The following is a 19,406-nucleotide window of genomic DNA, read 5'->3' as shown; positions in this document are numbered from 1 at the left end:
GATAGCGAGATATGATACACTAAGAAATATATATACATATATATACACGAGCAAAACGCCCTTCGTCCAATCGACGGTACTGAGTTAAACATTTAAACCAAATTTTCTCAAAACAACTTGTTCGACTGTCCCATAGGCCACCCCTTTGAGAAACACTGATTTAACCTAAACTTGAGACACCAGTAAAAGAAGAATTAAGGATAGACTTTTTTCTATTCCAAAGAAAAACGATTTTATTCACACAAATGTGCAACCGAAGAGTTTAAAGTACCAGTAATGATAAGGCTGTTGACTGGGAGAACAAAAACATGGTTTAAACAGTCAGCTTGGCAAGAAAGAAACGTGCCTTTAAGCAGTACAAAAATGGAAGGTGCAGTTATATACAGGTTGACGGAAGAAAAGCAGGGCAAAACGGCTTTATCGATCGCATTCTCACCTGGAATCGTTTTTTTTTTTCAAGACTTATACACGCCCTGATACCGTCGGTATCTACATATCAAATTTGAGCGCAATGGATGGAGGATGCCAGAGATCCGAGAAGACACACACACACAGACAGATATAACGGATTTTATAGAAGAGATATATATATGTGTGTGTGTGTGTGTGTATTTGTATATATATATATGTGTGTGTGTGTGTGTATGTATATATATATGTATATATATAAATATATAGTGCGTGTGTTTTTATTGGCTAAACTGGCAATATGACCATTCCGAAATATAACAATATCTGTTTCAACACACGACTTCACATAAAAATTCTTGCACAACAAATATTTAAGCGTATATATATATATGTGTGTGTGTATATATATATATATATATACACACACACACACACATACACACATAAAAACATATGTATTTATGTATCTATGCATATTTTTCGTCCTAAATCTAACCACAATTTCTTCCTACGACCTTTATCTGTTTCCCTTTTACCCTCTTACATTCTACATTTCCGTTTCCTTTCCTCAATTTGTTTTCTCTCACATCTGTGTACTTGTCTTCCTCTTTTGTGTGTGTGTGTGAGAGAGAGAAAGAGAGAGAGGGAGAGAGAGAGAGAGAGAGAGAGAGAGAGAGAGAGAGAGAGAGAGCGTGTATGTGTGTGTTTGTGTTATTCTAAATCTGTATTATTCTTCAGCGAGAGGTTTTGTGGGTTTGCTATGTTACCAAGACAACAGAAGCACGCTAGAAATAAATTTCTTTGCAAAACAAATGGAAGAAGCATTGAAAACAAGGAATTACATTCAGAAGAAATCCCCGAGGAAAATACTTTAAGCTCTGACGACATAAAACACAGTTTCGCGCCAATAAGACGAAGAAGGGAAGATGAAGTGGAGGTGGGGGGAGCATAAAGTGAAGAAAGAGAGAAAAGTATTGTGAATAAATAAGATAAACAACTAGATAAAGTGAAGAGTATGTTAAAAGAAATAGAGACTAGTAAAAAGAAACAGATCAGAAAGACAGTGGAAGGGGAGATTAAGAGACATAGAAAGAGAGTAAGAATGAGAGAGATAGAGGAGGACATAGGAAAAGAGAAAGAAAGAGAGAATGAAAATGAGATAGAAAAGAAGCAAAAGAAACTTATAGACGAAAGGCAACCGTACAGATAGGAAGTGTATAAACAAAATAGAGAGGAGACGCGAAAATAGATTGAAAGAAAGAGGAAGCATAATAAAATTAGATTGCCATAGGGAGAGGAATAAAGTGAGGAAGGGATAGAAATATAGTTGCTGTCAAGTGAAATTCAGTAATACAGTAACATAAAATTTTGTAATATTTTGTTGTAAGAGCTATCATAACTTTTACACCTTTTGAATCGCAGCTATCATTATTTTCCTCGTTGCTTCTCTCTTGTTCCTCTCTCTCACACACACACACACGCACACATACATATATACATATGTATGTTATATACACTCACACAGATTTGTTTGTACACGTATATAAGCGTCACACCAACTTTCTAGATTGCCATTCTACTCCTTGGTAACTGCCAAAACAATAACACATGTGACGAAGACCGGACAGGACATTTCGATTTCAAACCACAAGGAGAGTTTATAAAAGAAATCACAGAAAACTGAACAAGACTAAACAAGAAAAAAATAAAAAGGAAAAAGTTTTGTAACATATGTTTTTTGCTTTTATGTCATCGATTGCTCCTGTCCCAATTTTTGAAGTTAGCATTACTAGGAAAAAGAAAAAAACCTGCTTGTAGAAGACCGTTTCCGCTAAAATTCTTTTAGTCATGGATATGGACAGAATTGGTTTGTTCTCTGAAATGAGTTACATCACTATTGGTGATACTTATAAAGAACATAGACCTGGTGAGTGTTACAAAATTTTCTGCATCTCTCTCTCTCTCTCTCTCCTTCCCCATCTCTCTTTTTGTCAAATGTGTGTTTATGCACACATAAATATTTAGAAGTACATGCACACACACACACGCACACACACACAACACACACACACACCACACACACACACATATATATATATATATGGAGAATTCACAAAAAAAAACGAAAGACGAAGACAGGTTTAACGCTCGGGAAGTGAAAAAGTCTTTAACGTTTCGAGCCTACGCTCTTCCACACAAAAAAACAAGGAGAGAAAATAAAGAATGTGTAGTGGCTAGCGATCTATCATGGCGAATGCCGGACAGAGGGGTCGCGCAGGAGAGCTATGAAGAAGGGGAGATAATAAAGTAGTGGTGATCCCAAAACGACGGTGCACGTGCGTGTGTATAATAGAGTATATATGTGCGTGTGGAAGAGGGCTAGTGACCTTGAATGTGGGGCGGGGATGTGGTCAGTGCTAGTGTGTGCGTGGTGGTGTGATGTGATGTGATGTGGTATGGTGGTGTAGGGTGTAGTGGTGTGTGGGAGAGGTGAGAATGGTGTGTGGGAGATGCGAGAGTGGGGTGTGGGTTAGGCTGAGGGTGCTGCCATATGCCCGTGGCGTAGTGGTTAAGAACGCAGGCTACTAACCCCAAGATTCCGAGTTCGATTCTGAGCAGTGACCTGAACAATAATAATAATAATAATAATAATAATGATGATAATACTAATAATAATAATAATAATAATAACATTGAAAAATACCTTGTGAATGATAACCCAGGCAGGTTCGAAATTTCCCCAAGACACCTGAAGAAAGCTGGAGGGTATATCAGCGGAAACGTGCTAACAACAAACAAGATGACGACAAATATCCGTCGAATGTAAATAATTCATCATCTCTTGAATATAGAACTGTAGCCTCCTCTGTGTTTAACAGTTGGAAGAAGGCAGTCTGAGTTAAATGCTTCTTTTGGCTGTCTCCACACGTATACTCGGCTGGTGGTCGGAAATTCAGGTAAAGGATGACTCGTCTGAGAAAAGAACATTCTTCCACTGCTCTAGGGACCAACTCTGTAGGTTTTTACTCCACTCTAAATACTTTGCAACTTTTGTTTTTGAAAGTAGTGGTTTTCTGATTGCAGTCCTCCCGTGAAATCCGCCTTTGTGCAACTCCCGGCGAGCAGTTTTTGTGTAAACTGGGTTCTGGAGGTGGTCATTATTGTGATCCTTTCTAACAATTCGCATAAGAGTCTGACTGTCCCTATCTGAAAGATTTGGTCTTCTTCCGGAGTTTTGTTTCGATGAGGAGGTTTTCCCCTCTTTCTCAAATGCTGTAATTACTTTCGAGATAGTACTTCTTGATACACCCAAATATTTCGGCTGTTTTCGTTCACTTGTTTGTGTGTGTGTAAATTATCTTTCCATTATTTGTGGGATCAACAAGAAGAAGTACTCATTTCAGTGACAAATAAGTATATACATATACACAGGATTTGAATTCGAGCGATTAGTTTCATGCTGTGAGAACATGATAGCTGAAAAAGTTTGTGTGTGTATGTGTGTGTGTGTGTGTGTAGAGGCGCAATGGCCCAGTGGTTAGGGCAGCGGATTCGTGGTCGTAGGATCGCGGTTTCGATTCCCAGACCGGGTGTTGTGAGTGTTTATTGAGCAAAAACACATAAAAGCTCCACGAGGCTCCGGCAGGGGGTGGTGATCCCTGCTGTACTCTTTCTTCTGTTGGCCTGCTCGCTTAGACAGCGGGGTGGCGTCATTCGAAGGCTAAAACAATGCGAACGCGTTGTGACCAGCGATGTGTAGCAACATCTGATGGTCTGGTCGGTCACGTGATCACGTGAGATATATATATATATATATATATATATATATATATATATATTATATAATTAGGGCTTAGTAAAATAAATTACTTTGCCACATACTGAACTTAGTAGAAATAGCAGCCAAAAAAAATTTTTTAGCCATTTCTACTACTTAAAGAAAATTTCTCTCAGATAATGCTTACTCCAGACAGCTCACGAAGGTTTGGAGGTAAATACAGAAAAATATCACAAGTACATAGATCGTTTGAGTACGTCAACGTTTCAAGATTAGCCAAATAAAATCAGCATTTCTTTCGTCAGCTCAAAATTTCTTAATTTGGATTTGGAAACACTAAAAAGAAGGAACTTTACCTATCAACGAACTTGTCGCTTCAGATGAACCACTCCAACTAACAGTATCAACAAATTCAAAATGCGCAGGCGTAAATCTCTGCACTCCCCTTCCACCCACGTGGTCTATCTAGCAAACATTATATTTTAATATATATATATATATATATATGTTGGCATCCTTTTTGTCTCGGGAGATAATGGAGTTGCGCATAAAATAATCTAGTCCGGCTTTTACATTTCATGTCCTAATAATCTCCTGCTGTGGCTGTGTAGTCCTATCCTGGACAAACACTCCCTCTGGCAGGTGCCGCAAATGTAGCGAAGACTTTGCCTAGCTGGTTGTAATGTCATAGTTTCTTGTTGACATCTTTTCTTGTCTTTCCATTTCTCCTCTCTCCCTCTGTCACTCCTTTGTGTTCCCTCTTTTACGGTACGTCGCCAATCTCCACGGTTGCTGGCAATTGTTTCCCAGTTGCAGGGCTTCATGTCCCTTTTGCAAACATCCTTGTATCGTAAGTACGGTCTTCCCACAGACGTAATGCCCGTAGCAAGCTCTCCGTAGAGTATGTCCTTGGGGATTCTGCCATCTTTCATACAGCTAACATGTCCAAGCCATCTCATATGTCTTTGTGTGAGGAGTGCAAACATGCTTGGTATTCCGGCTTGCTTGAGGACATCTTTGTTGGGGACATGATTCTGCCATTTGATGCGAAGGATTTTCCGGAGGCAGCGCAGGTGAAAGATATTTAGGCGACGCTTTTGGCGTGTGTATGGTGTCCAAGTCTCACTTCCATACAGTAGAGTGCTAAGTACACATGCCTGGTAAATCTTCATTTCTGTGGTCTTGGTCAGCCTATTATTGTCCCATGCCCGTTTGGAGAGTTGGGCCATCACAGCAGCTGCCTTGCCAATGCGTATATTCAGCTCGGCATCAAGGGATAGGTTGTAGGTGATGGTGGAGCCAAGATAGGTAAACTTCTCCACCTCATGTAGTGTCTGGTCTCCAATATGTATGTTTGGGATGTCCGATGTAGCCTGACCCATGATGTATATATATATATATATATATATATATATATATATATGTATGTATGTATGTATGTGTGTGTGTGTGTGTGTGTGTGTGTGTGTGTGTGTGTGTGTGTGTGATTTTAATCAGCAGAATTTACCAAGTGGGAGACAGAGGGAGAATAATTACTTATACAATCTTGAGCAATGTTTCGTTTTATACGTCAGAAAGTGAAACTACTGAAATCTGCGAAGATTGGCTTTTGTCGGAAACTCGACCGGAGAAGTGAAAGAATTGTTTCCTTTGAAATAAAATAAAAGTGATACAAATCTGATGTACGCAATATTGTAATGGTAGAATCCAATTTTTGTAGAATGTTTTTGATTTTTCTTCTACCTATAGCAGCATGACTGTTATAGAACAGTTAGACTGTTCGTTAATTTCCATAAAAATCTTTTATTTTTTACTTTTGTTTTCATGAAGTGTGGAAGGCGACATTCACTTTGAAGTCAGAGGAGAAAGTGAATGATGTATGTATATGTATATGAAATGTACGTGTATATGAAAGATAGTGGGTGTACATGTGTGTATTAGTGTGTATGTGTGTGTGGTGTGTGTGTGTGTGTCTGTGTCTGTGTCTGTGTGTCTGTATATGCTTGCGCATGTCTTGGAAGGAACTAAAACACATTTCAGACTACTGCGTTCGATCATTCCAAGAACCGAGCGGCCTTGCCGATAATGATCACGATAATACTTCTTGTGCATGAACTTGGATTCATCAATTTCCACAACAGCATCGTACCCTCCAGGTTGCACAGAATTGTCAATCCTCCATATAGCACAAACATCGTGAAAGTAATTGTACCAGTTAACAATTGCTTCCGATGCAATTCCAACTTGCCTTATTCCAACACACTGTTTGCAATCTATCTCGGCTCAGTAATACATCAACTCTAACAGGAGAGTCAACAGTAGACGAGCACCCAGAAAAACGAATCCTGTCTAATGCTCCGATATCGATGAAAAATAGAACACCTCCACATTCTTCCTTCGGGTACTCGATGCCACGTCGAAAGGAACATAGGCTGATTACAACACTCGGAAGAATTGTGAATCAGTCTTACAGACGTCAGGAATTGGATCGTTGAATTCGTGTCATTCGATATGACATAAATGTCTCTTAGAATGTAATTGCTTTGAGTCAGGTCATTAACAGAAATGACATTCAACTATCCTATATCGTCCAGTCATCCTGGGATCTAATGGCAGGATTTGATGGGGGGTGGTCAAGAGCGGATCCTATAACTTAGATGGCAATCGTCAGAAATCCATGTCCGAGAGTCTGTTGCTAGATGTGTATGTACGTGCGTATGTGTGCTAATTAGAGGAATGGAAACGGTAATCGTCTTCTCCAATGAACGTAGTAAAATCCAGTCCTTTGGAAATGCTTTTGCATCAAGGGACTTCCGATTCATAATAGCAAGAATTGAATTAGGGGTCTCTATAACAACCTTCCACTTAATTAGCTTACATGCGCGCGCTCACAAGTACATAGTTTTCTTCTTTCTCTCTTCCTTCTTCCTTTCCTTCTCTTTTCCATTGACACTTCCTTCAGATACAAAAGCACACGCGCACACGCACACATGTACTCTCTCACTTTCTCTCCATTCTTCACCCTCTTGTACTATCTTATATCTCTCTCCACCCCTACACACTCAATAATTCTATAAAAAGAGACAAATTTTCTGAAAAAGTTCAATCTGAAGACTCTACTAGAGTGGATGCAAGCGCTAATATATGATTTATAAAAACATGTGACATATTAATAAATATCTGTAAATATAATACCATCTAGATTTCTGAGTACCTTATTCTTCTAATATATAATACCTGAACATCATCTCTAAACCTTCTAATATATATATATATACAAAGAGAGAGAGAGCTCTACAGCAAGACATCTGTTTTTATCTCTCTGTTCCACTCTAACCTTTCATCATCTGACACAAGATCATTTCCTCCAAGGTTCCTTGTCTTGCCAGTGCTGGTGCCACATAAAAACCATTCAGAATACAATGTGAAGTGGTTGGCATTTGGAAGGGCATCCAGTGGTAAAAACCATGCCACGACTGACCTCGTCTGTGCTGGTCCCACATAAAAAGCACTCAGTCCACTCTGCAGAGTGATTGGTGTTAGGAAGGGCATCCAGCCATAAAAACTATGCCATAAAAACTATGCAGTCTTCTGCCTGGCTGGCTCCTGTCAAACTGTCCAACCCATTCCAGCATGGAAGGCAGACGTTAAATGATGATAATGATGATGATAAATATTGTAAAGTATTGGCAGTGCAGGTGGTCAAAATACTCAACTGATTACTTGTGATATGTGAAATTGATGGAAATACTGTCATGAATTTGGTCTATTAGTTGCATATGGCGCCAGCAAACCTGCTGGAGCAGAACAAATTATAACTATTTAACAACAGTAACAATTACAGCAGCAGTCTTGTTATAGTTGTTGTTGTTGCTGCTGATGCTGTAGTTTGACAACAAACAATATATTTCTCCTTCTAATTAGATTATGTTACATTTTGGGGGTTATTTCATATCAATATTTCTTGTCCTGTTAATTTAGCTAAACAGTATGTAAGACAGAGATGGCAACATTTCTTGGAAGATGTTTAAAAATAGAGAATTATTGGATGATGAGGAAAGTGCAGAATGCATTATTTTATATTTATAAACATGTGCTTACTTTGTGAAGCCATCCTACTTCACTAGACATACAATGTCAGTGTACAAGAGAGAAGACTGTGTTGGTGTGGTTATGCAATTCATATGGATAAAGACAACTGCATAAAGAAGTGCCAACTTCTAAATGTGAAGGTAACCTGTGGAAGAGGAAGATGTGGGACAAAGTGGTGAAAAAGGATCTTCAGATGTTGTACCTTACATAGGAGATGACAAAAGACAAATATGATTGATGATTTACTATACTTGAGAAGACCTGCCCAGCTAAGTTAAATCAAGGTCATAATGACATGTTGTTTTATATCCATGCCACTATACACAATCTGTCACGGACACCTCTTTCTCATAACCCATCTTCCTAACTCCCTCTCCATTCCCCCACCACTCACTGTTTTCCTTTTTCCTCAATCTCCTGCTCTCCCTCATCACCCTGAAGCACCTATCTGTCCCTGTTGAATTCCTGATCCACAACATGTCCTCCTAACACCCAACTTCTGTGTCCACTCACTACATATTCTGCAACAGTAACCCACCATGGCTGCAGTTCAATGACTGAAATAAGTAAAAGATAAAAATAATATGCATATATATATATCAGAAGGTATTTAAAGGTCATATTCAGTCATTTCAGTACAGTTACAGTTATCAATTGTAAAGTGAGTTGCAGTTTGGTTTTGTGCCTGAGAGAAATACAACTGATGCTATATTCCTGGTAAGGCAACTTCAGGGGAAGTATTTAGCCAAAAATAAACTACTGTACTTGACTTTTGTTGACAGGCTCTGTTACTCCTTTATCTAGTAATCAATGTGGAAGCTAGGGATAGATGGGTGGTTAGTGAGAGCTATACAAGCAATGTACAAGGATGCTGCCAGTAAGGTGAATGTTGGCAAAGAATATACTAACGAGTTCAGTGTACAGGTAGGAGTTTATCAAGGATCGGTGCTTAGCCTTCTCCTGTTTTTCATAATCCTCCTGGCCATTACAGAGGAACTCAAGACTAGCTACCTCTGGGAGCTCCTCTATGCTGATGACATTGTTCTTATAACTGAATCATTACCTAACCCAGGGAAGAAATTTCAAGTGTGGAAGCAAGGCCTAGAATCTAAGGGTCTTAGAGATAATTTAGTAAAAACCAAATTCCTAGTAAGTTGGAAAATAGACAAATTATAAGTCCTTTCTAGGAGACGGCCCTGCTTCATATGTATACACCAACATGTCCAGAAAACAACAAACAGAATCAATGGAATCAGAAAGAATTCTAAAGGAGACATCATCCACAATATCAACACTTACCTCAATGACAGACTTACAAATAACTATTTTAGATAAAATAATAAAAAAATTCACAGATGAAAAACAAGTGGGTGGATATCTCTAGCCTTCTTCCTGCAATCTTTTTGTTCTTCTGGCAGTAAATTCTGGCTATCAAGGTGCTTGTAAATGCTTTCTGAAAGTATTTCTGGCAAGCAAGTGATTGGTCTATAATTGTTAGCTGTATTACCCTTGATTTTGTCTGTCATAAGAAGTACTGTTCTCCCTCTAATCATCCAATCTGGTATTATTCTTCCATTAAAGTAATCCTGAATCTGTTCCCTCAGTTTCCCTTGTAAGCTACTAAATTTCTTTAGCCAGTCCCCTTGAACTAAATCTAGTCCTGGACCTTCCAATTCGGCATTTTTTCTAACACTTTACACATTAATACACTAGTTAGTTTTAGATCTGGTTACTTCTCACTCACTAGTTCTTCCCTCGCTTTCTTTAACTGTACTGCATCTCCATTATGATTGACTGGCTTGTCCCAAATATAACTCCAGAACTTTCTAGCTTCTTCTGCATTAGATTTCTCATCTTCAGTACTTTCTTTTTCACTATTTATTTGGTTATAAAATCTCCTTTGTTCTGTCTCAAATAATCTGTTCTGTTGATACTGATCTATTCTTTTCCGATATCAGGAAAGCTTACCTACAATTGCTATGATATGCTGCTTCAACTCTTCTATGACTGTCCCAAATCCTTTCTCTTTGACTAAGTATTTTTTCTCAAGAGAAGATTTAAATCTCGTGTTTCCTAACTTGTTCAGTTTCGAGGCTTTTATTTAACCCAGATCTTGTCTTTAAGTCTTCACTTTTTGTAATCTCCTTTTCCACATTTGCTCTTTTCTAATCTTTCCTTGTGGAATGTCTAATCTACTAGTAACTATTAGCCCTCTTACATAGATCAGTAAGTTAGTCTCTCCTATATTTTTAGTATCTATCTTACTGATAACAGAATCTATTTTTCTGGTCATTTCTTACAGCTTCCTTCTGTTGGTGCCTTTTAATACTAGTAATCATTTTCTTACTCATTGCTTCTTGCAATTCTTCTAAAATCTTCTGGTCTTTCTCACTTAAATCACTTAAATCTCTAGTGCCAGTTGTCTCTTCCTTGTTGGTAGTGCTATTATTATTTTTTTTCTTTTGGTTCTTCTTTGGTTTGAATTGTACCTCTTATGTTGTTTGTCTTTCCTACTGCCTGGTCTTTCTTTCCCAGTTCTCTTGTGATATCCTCCACCTCCAATTCTGACATCCACTCGCTTCTATTAATAGCCTTATCTTGATCTACTAGTCTCTGCTCAATCACTTTAAACATAGCCTTCTCTACTCAAAGTGTTTACATCCATTTTCTATATCCCTTTCATTCTAATTCACTTTCTATGTAGTATTGCATCACTATCCTGTTTTCTTCACTAGTCTACTTTGTCCTCCTTGCTTTATTATCTGCTAATATTGTATTAGGATATCAGCTGTAGTCAGTCTGCATCTTTATTGAACCACTGCAAAGGGAGAGGCCTTTCCTTAAAGGTCCAACTTCATTTTCGCTGTTACAACCAGAGTTTCTTGACAAACACTCATCTCTCATAAACTGAGGTAAGGTAACATTTGTCACCATCATCATTACCACTATTATTTTTTGACATTTGAGTTTCAAATAACGTTCTATTGCATCATTTGCTGCCCTTTTGTGCTGGTGAGGTGTGTGCTGAATTTTATTTTATCCTTTTGAAAAATATTGCATCAGAATGTTTTGTTATGGGGTTTGGTTTTAGTCTTTTGTTGTATTAGTTTTTGTATTGTGTGTTGTTTGTGCAGTGCAGGTTCTGTTCTTCTGTTGGTTATCAGACTTCTATGGTACACGTTGTGGGCTTTGTTTAATTTATTGGGTATTTACAGTATGAGTTTATGCCTGTATGTTTTTGGAGAAGTGTTGCATAGCAGTGTGTGTAAATAATAGACCATTTCACAGTATCTGCCCATCGTTCTACTTTTTTTTTATTTTGTTATTCGTTTGGGCAGTGACATGGAGAGACAGATCTGCTTCACAGCATTTACTTTTTGACTGAATACTGCCCATGGATATGTGCTGAAGTTTCTTACGTATTTATAATTATTATTGATGGATAAGTGAGAGACCAAGAACAAACAGTAATGTGCATATATATAAAGTATTTGTATAGATATGAATGAATGCATATGTGATTAATGTTATCAAAATTTCATTCACAGGTTTGCAGTTTTTGTATAGAGGCATTGCAGTCCATATGTTTACATTTTCAGGCACTTGTTGCTGTGGTGGCACATCTGAAGGAAGGTATTTTTTATAGAACTCCCAAATAGCAATCTCAAAATCTTCACTGTCCCGAGTAGAGCAGTTTTTGAGCATGCTCTACCTTCATGTCAATTCCAATTTCTCTGACATATTTCTCAGACTTCATTGTTAGTGCTCTTAGTACCCCTGTGACTACATCATGATAGTTATTCTCTTCATTGCCCATTGTCTTGTAATTTTATCTTTTAGTAACTTGCATTTTTTCACCCTTTTCTAGCTCGTGTGCATCCCTTGGTATGACAATATCTATAATCTTAGTTTTCTTTTCCCTTTTATTCACTACAGCAATGTCTGATCTTTGAGCATCTATTAGAGAGTTACAGTGGATTGTAAAATCACACAAGATATTATATTCAGTATTCTTAGAGATGTCTTTTGGCTCATGTTTACACCATTTCCATGTTTTTCCAAGACTATATTTTACACACAATCTCCAGTGAACAAACTTAGCCATGTTATTATGCCACGTTTTGTATTCTTTTGGGGCCAATTTGCTACACCTACTCACAACATGTGGTATTGTTTCGTTTTTGTTGTCAAACATCCTACAAAGGGGAAATTCACTGCTCTTATCTATTTCGAGCTTGGTATAATTAGTTCTCAGAGCTTCTTCCTGAATGTTGCATATCAATGCCTCAGTGCATCCTTTCAGATCACTTTTCCTTAGCCACCTCCAAGTGTTGGTCTTGCCAATGACCTTAAATTTATCTGAAGTATTACCCATGCATTGTTTTCATTTTCCAATTATTTAATTTTTGTTCTTCATCTTGTTTCTTAAATGTCTTTGAATGTGTCACATTTTTTGGTGGGTATCATGTTGCTATTTCAAACATGCAACAAGCAAGGGTTCAATCTGCTGTTTGATGTACCATCCCAAACTGTTTTTCTCATTCACAACAAAGATCTTTCATCTTATGAAGCCTCTTCCTACCTTGTACCTAAGCATGTTTCTTCTTCAACACAACAGTAACATTATTATTATTGTTGTTGTTGTTATATTAATATTAATTAGTGGTGAACTGGTAGAATTGTTAGCATGCCACACAAAATGTTTAATGGTATTTCTTCTTTGGAGTTGCTAAAGGAAGTACTAGTTAAGCACTGGGGTCAATGAAACCAACTAGCCCCCCCTCCCATAAAATTTTCAGGCCTTTTTCCTACAGAAGAAAGGATTATTATTATTATCATTATTTAGGTGGAGAGCTGGCAGAATTGTAAGTGTGTCAGACAAAATGCTTAGCAATATTTCTTCCAACTCTTCTCATTCTGAGTTTGCGTCACTTCTTTCAGTGTTGATAAAAATAAGTACCATTTGAGAACTGGGGTCAATGCAAATGACTAATCTTCTCCCCACATAACTGCTAACCCTGTGCCAAAATTTGAAATCACCATCATTATTATTATTATTATTGTCTTTATCCTACTTCTGTTTCAAAGGTCCACGCATAAAAGGTAAAAATTTTTATGTTCCTGGTGAGAAAAAAATATCTGCTACACAAGCTGGTTATTTCACGGAAACATTTTCCCGTGTCATGGATGGGGAAGCTTATTGTGATCCAGTAAGGTTGGCACGCCAATACAGACAGAAAGAGTCTAAGAAAAATCTGGGAAAGGAATTCATTCCAAGTAGTGGATTTAAAACATCGTGAGTAATATTTTATTTGTGTTACTTTGAGAATGTGCTTTACTTCTTCCTCCTCCTTGCCTGCATTCTCTGTTAATCTCTCCATATCACAACAAAAAGTTTGCTCCTCTCATCATATTGCTATTTTCTCTAATGCTATCCTTTCACAGCAATAAATCTGTATTACCCAGCATACTGTAGCTTCTCCCGACACCTCATCTAAAGTCTCTCCTCTCTTTCAGTGGTGGAGTCTCTTTTGCATTGTGGTTTATAAGGTCACCTCAATAGTACTAAAGCTATGAAAAGGTACCCTGTATACTCTGTAAAGTTACTAGGTTATTGAGGAGAGACAATGCAGGGTTTGAGAAGACTCTTTTGTCTTGTCAAGAGTAAGGCAACTTCTCTAGTGCTGGTGTCATGCACAAATATACCTAATACATTCTGTAAAGTGGTTAGTGTTAGGAAGGACATCCAGCAATAAAAACCAAGCTAAAACTGAGATGTTCAAACTAGATATGGTCCTCCAGCATAGGATTCTGTTGAATCATCCAAGCCATGCCAGCATGGAAAGCAAACATATGATGATGATAATGATGATGATGATGATGACAATGTATATTTGTGTCTGTGAATGATATCGCATACTTACCGCTGCTTCAGTGAGTTGATGACATTTGCATTTTTGTTACTCTGTTCTTTCAAAAACCTGTGTGATTAACATTAACATGTAGCATAGTTGGTTCATCACAAGCTTCTTACAACTTCTATATGCACCACCAGTGCTACATTTCCATAATTTGAAAAATATCTTATTCTATATCTTTAACATGGTTTCTAGGATATTTAAATAACATCGTCATCATCATCGTTTAATGTTTGTTTTCCATGCTGGCATGAGTTGGACGGTTTTACTGGAAACTTGCAAGCCAGGAGGCCACACCAGGCTCCAGTCTGATCTGGCAATGTTTCTACAGCTGGATGCCCTTCCTAATGCCAACTACTCTGAGAGTGTAGCAGGTGCTTTTTACATGCCACCGGCATGGGAGCCAGTCAGGTGGCACTTGCATCAGCCATATTAGGATGGTGCTTTTTATGTGCCACCAGCACAGGAGCAAGTCAGGACGGGATGGGGTGGGGGCTGGCATCGACCACATACGGATGGTGCTTTTTATGTGCCACTGGCACAGGGAACTAGTCAGGCAGATCTGGCAGTGTCCCACGCATGAATGAATGGTTCTTATCGCATGCCACCAGCAGTGATAATGGCCACAATTACAATTTCCATTTGATTGTGATTTGATTTGATTTGCATTTACTTGACTCAATAGGTCTCCTCAAGCATGGAATGTCGCCTGATGATTCAAAGGTACTTTTTAAATGGGCTGGTTATGTGACACTGGTGTAGGCTATGGCTGTGATGTCACTTTACTTGCCAGGTCTTCTCAATCACAGCATATCACCAGAGGTCTCAGTCTTTTGTCATTGCCTCTGTGAGGCCCAACACTTGAAGGTCATGCTTCACCATTTCATTTTCCTGGGTCTCCCTCTTCCACAGGTTCCTTCCACTGTTAGAGATCAACACTTCACACACCTCTCTTCATCACAATGCATCACATGACCATACAAATGCAGACGTCTCTCATGCACACCACTTCTGATGCTTCTTGTGTCCAACATTTCTCTCAGGGTGCTTACACTCTGTCATGTGTGCATACTGACATTACACATCCAGTGGATCATACTAGCTTCATTTCTTTCGAGACTATGCATGTCTTCAACAGTCACAGCCCATGTTTCACTGCTATGTAGCATGGCAGTTTGCACACATGCATTGTACAGTCTACCTTTCACTCTGAGCAAGGGGCCCTTTGTCACCAGTAGAGGTAAGGGCTCTCTGAACTTTGTCCAGGCTATTCTTATTCTAGTGGCAATGCTCTCTGAGCATCCCCCCACCCACTACAGACTTGGTCACCTAGGTAGTGGAAGCTATCAACTACTACTAGTTTCTCTCACTGGCATGTGATGCAGCCAGTTTTCTGAGCATCTGTGGTGTTTATTGCCCCTGTGCATCTGCCACACACAAAAGCTATCTTCCCAGTTAACCTTCCTTTGATGTTGTTGCACTTCTTATGTGTCCATAGCTTATACTGGGTACATCTTAGGAGTTTCTACCTACACCTTTTCTACAGATCGAGCAGGGCTGTCTACCTGAAGGGGTTTGTGATGTGTTTGCCTTACTAGGACTTTGTTTTTTGCAACATTGACTCTAAGGCTCTTCAATTCTAAACCTTACTTCCACACCTGAAATTTCTTCTCTAGTTCTGGTAGTGGTTCTGCTATGAGAGCAAGGTCATCAGCAGAGAGGAGATCCTAGGAGCAGCCTGTCTTGAATTCCTCTGTTATTGTCTGGAGGACTATGATGAATAGGAGGGGGCTGGGGGCTGATCCTTGGTGAACCCCTACATCTACCCGGATTTCTTCGCTATACTCATTGCCAGCCCTTACTTTACTGACAACATCCCTTTACAAGGCCTGTTCAGTTCTTGTTAAGCACTCATCAATCCCCAGTTTCCACATCACCCACCAGATAACCATACAATATCAAAATAATTTTCAGATGTAAAGTTGAGAGGTTTAAGGGAGATGTAGCTGTTTCTAGCAGATCTCATGACCACTTGATATCTTCCTAATTTTTTTTTTGTCACCCTGACATATGCTGATGTTTTTCAATATTTTTCTCCACATAAACACATTTTATGGAATGATGATGCAATGGTCCATTACTGGGATATAATCAACAACAAAACAAAATTTGTAATTAAATTTTTAAACCTCCCCACAAACTGCACCAGGTGAGTGTGTGTGTGTGCGTGTGTGTAAGAAAAACATATACTATATGCTATTAAAATAAATTATCTTTTACATACCTTTTTAAAATCAGTGTCACTCTAATGAAATTCCTTACACACACACACACTAACAAACACATGCACTAAGCATGAATGATATGCGTTATAGAGAATGAGAAAATATATCATGAGAAAATGAAAGAGACGGAAAAATGGAAAGAGAGAGATCTTTTCTGTTGCTGCTGCAGATTTAGAAATTTTAAAATTAATTGGAAATTCTCAAATTTTCGTATATTGATGTACATTTTCATACTGAATCCAAGTATGTGATTTATTTACTGCAGAAAAATTTTAGAAAAATATTACAAAGGTTTAACGTTTGATCATTTTTACCCAATCAGAAAACAGGATTTGTACATGATAGCTGTCATAGAATAAAAGTAAACATTAGTAGATGAAGTTTTAAACAAATTGAAAGCAATGTGTGAAGGATAATGCACATATATGGGGAGAGAGAGAGAGTGACAAAGTGTGTGATGAATATATAAAGAGATATGGATTGATGGTGATAGATAGATAGTGTGAGATTTGCAGATCTAAAAGTCAAATTATTTCTCATTGAAATTTATATTTTTATATTATTATTTACAGACAACATTCTCTTTGGGATGCAGATTTTGAAATTCAAATTTGTTTTTCTTGAGGATGCATCATTTCAGAGCCTTTCAGAGTTAAACACACATATCTGAAAGGCACACCTTTCCACAGGGTTGCACATGCTCTGTTGTGTACTATAGCCATATCACAATTTACAATGGGTTGACTCCTGTGAGTTCTCTGATGGCTGATCAGGTCTGCACAACTCAAGCATTTCCTCCCACAAATTAAACACATAAAAAGCAACACTCCCTCATTTTCCACAGGTTCATTCTTTCTAAGACTTCTCTTAATCTTCTTGTGCTTCATTCTCCCTCTTTCAATATTCAAACAACCATTGTGCATTCTTTTCCACTGTCCATTTTAGTCTTGTCCTTCGCTTTCCCAATCAACAACTGAAACACCTGTCTGTGTCAGAATAATTCTGAGGCAGTCCTTGAACTTCATTTTGGGTTTACATGCTGGTCTTCTACCATCTTCCAGCTAACCATACAAAAGTTCCTGGGAAGTCTTTCACCATTCATTCTTACCAGATGTCCACCCCACCTCAAACGACTTTGTAGAATCATTGATTCTACACTCCAACAACCACTTCTCTAAAATACCTCCACATCACTGATGGCCATTTTCCAATTAATCCCAAAAATTTTCTTAAGACAATATTGATAATATTGTTCCAAATGCCTTAAATACCTATGATAAACAACCCATTTCTCCCTTCCAGATAACACAATGATGGCAGGACACATGTGCTATAAATCCTAACTTTGGAAAGATATTCTATGGTATGACCAGAGACACTTGTCAAGCCTACCAAAAGCACTACTAGCTTTGCTGATACTACATAAAATTTCATCAAAACCAGCAGTGCTCAAAGTACTTCTTCAATAAATAAATTTAGTTACAACTTCCATCCTTTGACCATACACGGTTATAGAATACTGTTTTTTTATTTTTGAGATGAGGAATTCTGTACATTATTTACATTATTTACATTGGACGGATATGTGTCCTCATCTTCTTCGTTGTTACCACAATGTTTCAGCTGATTTACTCTTCAGCCTTCATCAGGTATCCTGGCAGAATTTTGAACCCAATCATGGGTTCTTATTCCTGAGGAATTTTTTTGATATCATCATCATCATCATCATCATCATCATCATTGCCTTTGCACAGCTTCTAACGCTGGAGATGTACTACACCTCTTATTTTTCGAGGACCTTCCAGAGTATTTGAGTGGTTCCAAGCAGAGCTGTTTTCTGCAAGTGCTCCACCCTTATTACAACCCCTATTTGTTCCATGTATATCTCAAGATTTTTACTCACTGTTCCCAGGGCGCCGACAATTATTGGTACTACTACCACCTTTCTTATCGATCACAACTGCTTCTTTATACACACACACACATGTATGTATGTATGTATGTATGTATATGTATGTATGTATGTATATGTATGTATGTATGTATGTATGTATGTATGTATGTATGTATGTATGTATGTATGTATGTATGTATGTATGTTGTATGTATGTATGTATGTATGTATGTATGTATGTATGTATGTATGTATGAATGTATGTATGTATGTATGTATGTATGTATGTAGTATGTATGTATGTATGTATGTATGTATGTATGTGAGTGAGTGAGTGACAGGCTTCTTTCAGTATCTATTTATCAGATCCTCTCATAAAGTTGTGGTCAGGCCGAGGTTATGGTAGAAGACGCTTGCGGAAGGTGTCACATCGTAGTACTGAACCCAGAACCAAGGGAAATAATTCTATTACTACAAACGTGAATTTTCGAAATCGATAGTGGCTGTCTAGAGTAATTTCCCTTAGATCAGTTTTTGTAATTTATCAGATGTTTATTATTATCATATATTATTTGCTTCAGTTGTGGAGTTGGTTCTTACTATGGAACAATTGGTGGTCCAGTTCCTGCTCTGAGTCCAACACCAAAGCCTGCACCACCCTTCAAACCATCTTTAAGAAATATTTTCACGAATCCACCAAAAAAAGGCACTGGTTATGGGTGAGTTATAAACATTTTAAAAATTAAATGAATGATTGATTGTTCAACTGAGATTTGTTTCAGGGTTATTGCTTTTCTTAATGGTGTGGGATTGTGTATGTTGGTAGTAGGGAGTATTCCTCTGAATTTATTTGATCAATAATTTGTACTATACTGTACAGAAAATAGTTTTCTTTTTACACCCTATCATTATATTTTTGCAATAAGGTAAAACTTATTCAAATATCAAAAATGATAAATAAAAGTTCTAGAGGAAGAATGGCACTAAAAAGAAAAAGAAAATACTACAATGAAAATATTAATTTAATT

At 37.9% G+C, this 19,406-nt stretch overlaps 1 protein-coding gene across 1 annotated transcript in view; it reads left to right on the top strand.

Moving 5' to 3' along the window:
- The first annotated feature begins 1,533 nt into the window (after window positions 1-1,533).
- The window catches only part of LOC115223811 (UPF0602 protein C4orf47 homolog), a 55,182-nt gene continuing 37,309 nt past the window's right edge, over window positions 1,534-19,406 (top strand). The window contains exons 1-3 of the mRNA XM_029794475.2: window positions 1,534-2,338; window positions 13,370-13,577; window positions 18,960-19,097. Coding sequence (XP_029650335.1) covers window positions 2,260-2,338; window positions 13,370-13,577; window positions 18,960-19,097 — 425 coding nt within the window. The 5' untranslated portion in view covers window positions 1,534-2,259. The remainder of the gene's footprint in view (window positions 2,339-13,369; window positions 13,578-18,959; window positions 19,098-19,406) is intronic.

The sequence above is a fragment of the Octopus sinensis genome, linkage group LG24, assembly GCF_006345805.1.
Source record: "Octopus sinensis linkage group LG24, ASM634580v1, whole genome shotgun sequence".
Classification (NCBI taxonomy): Eukaryota; Metazoa; Mollusca; class Cephalopoda; order Octopoda; family Octopodidae; genus Octopus; species Octopus sinensis.
Note: the sequence above shows the minus strand (reverse complement) of the source record. Positions and strands in the feature narration are given on the sequence as shown.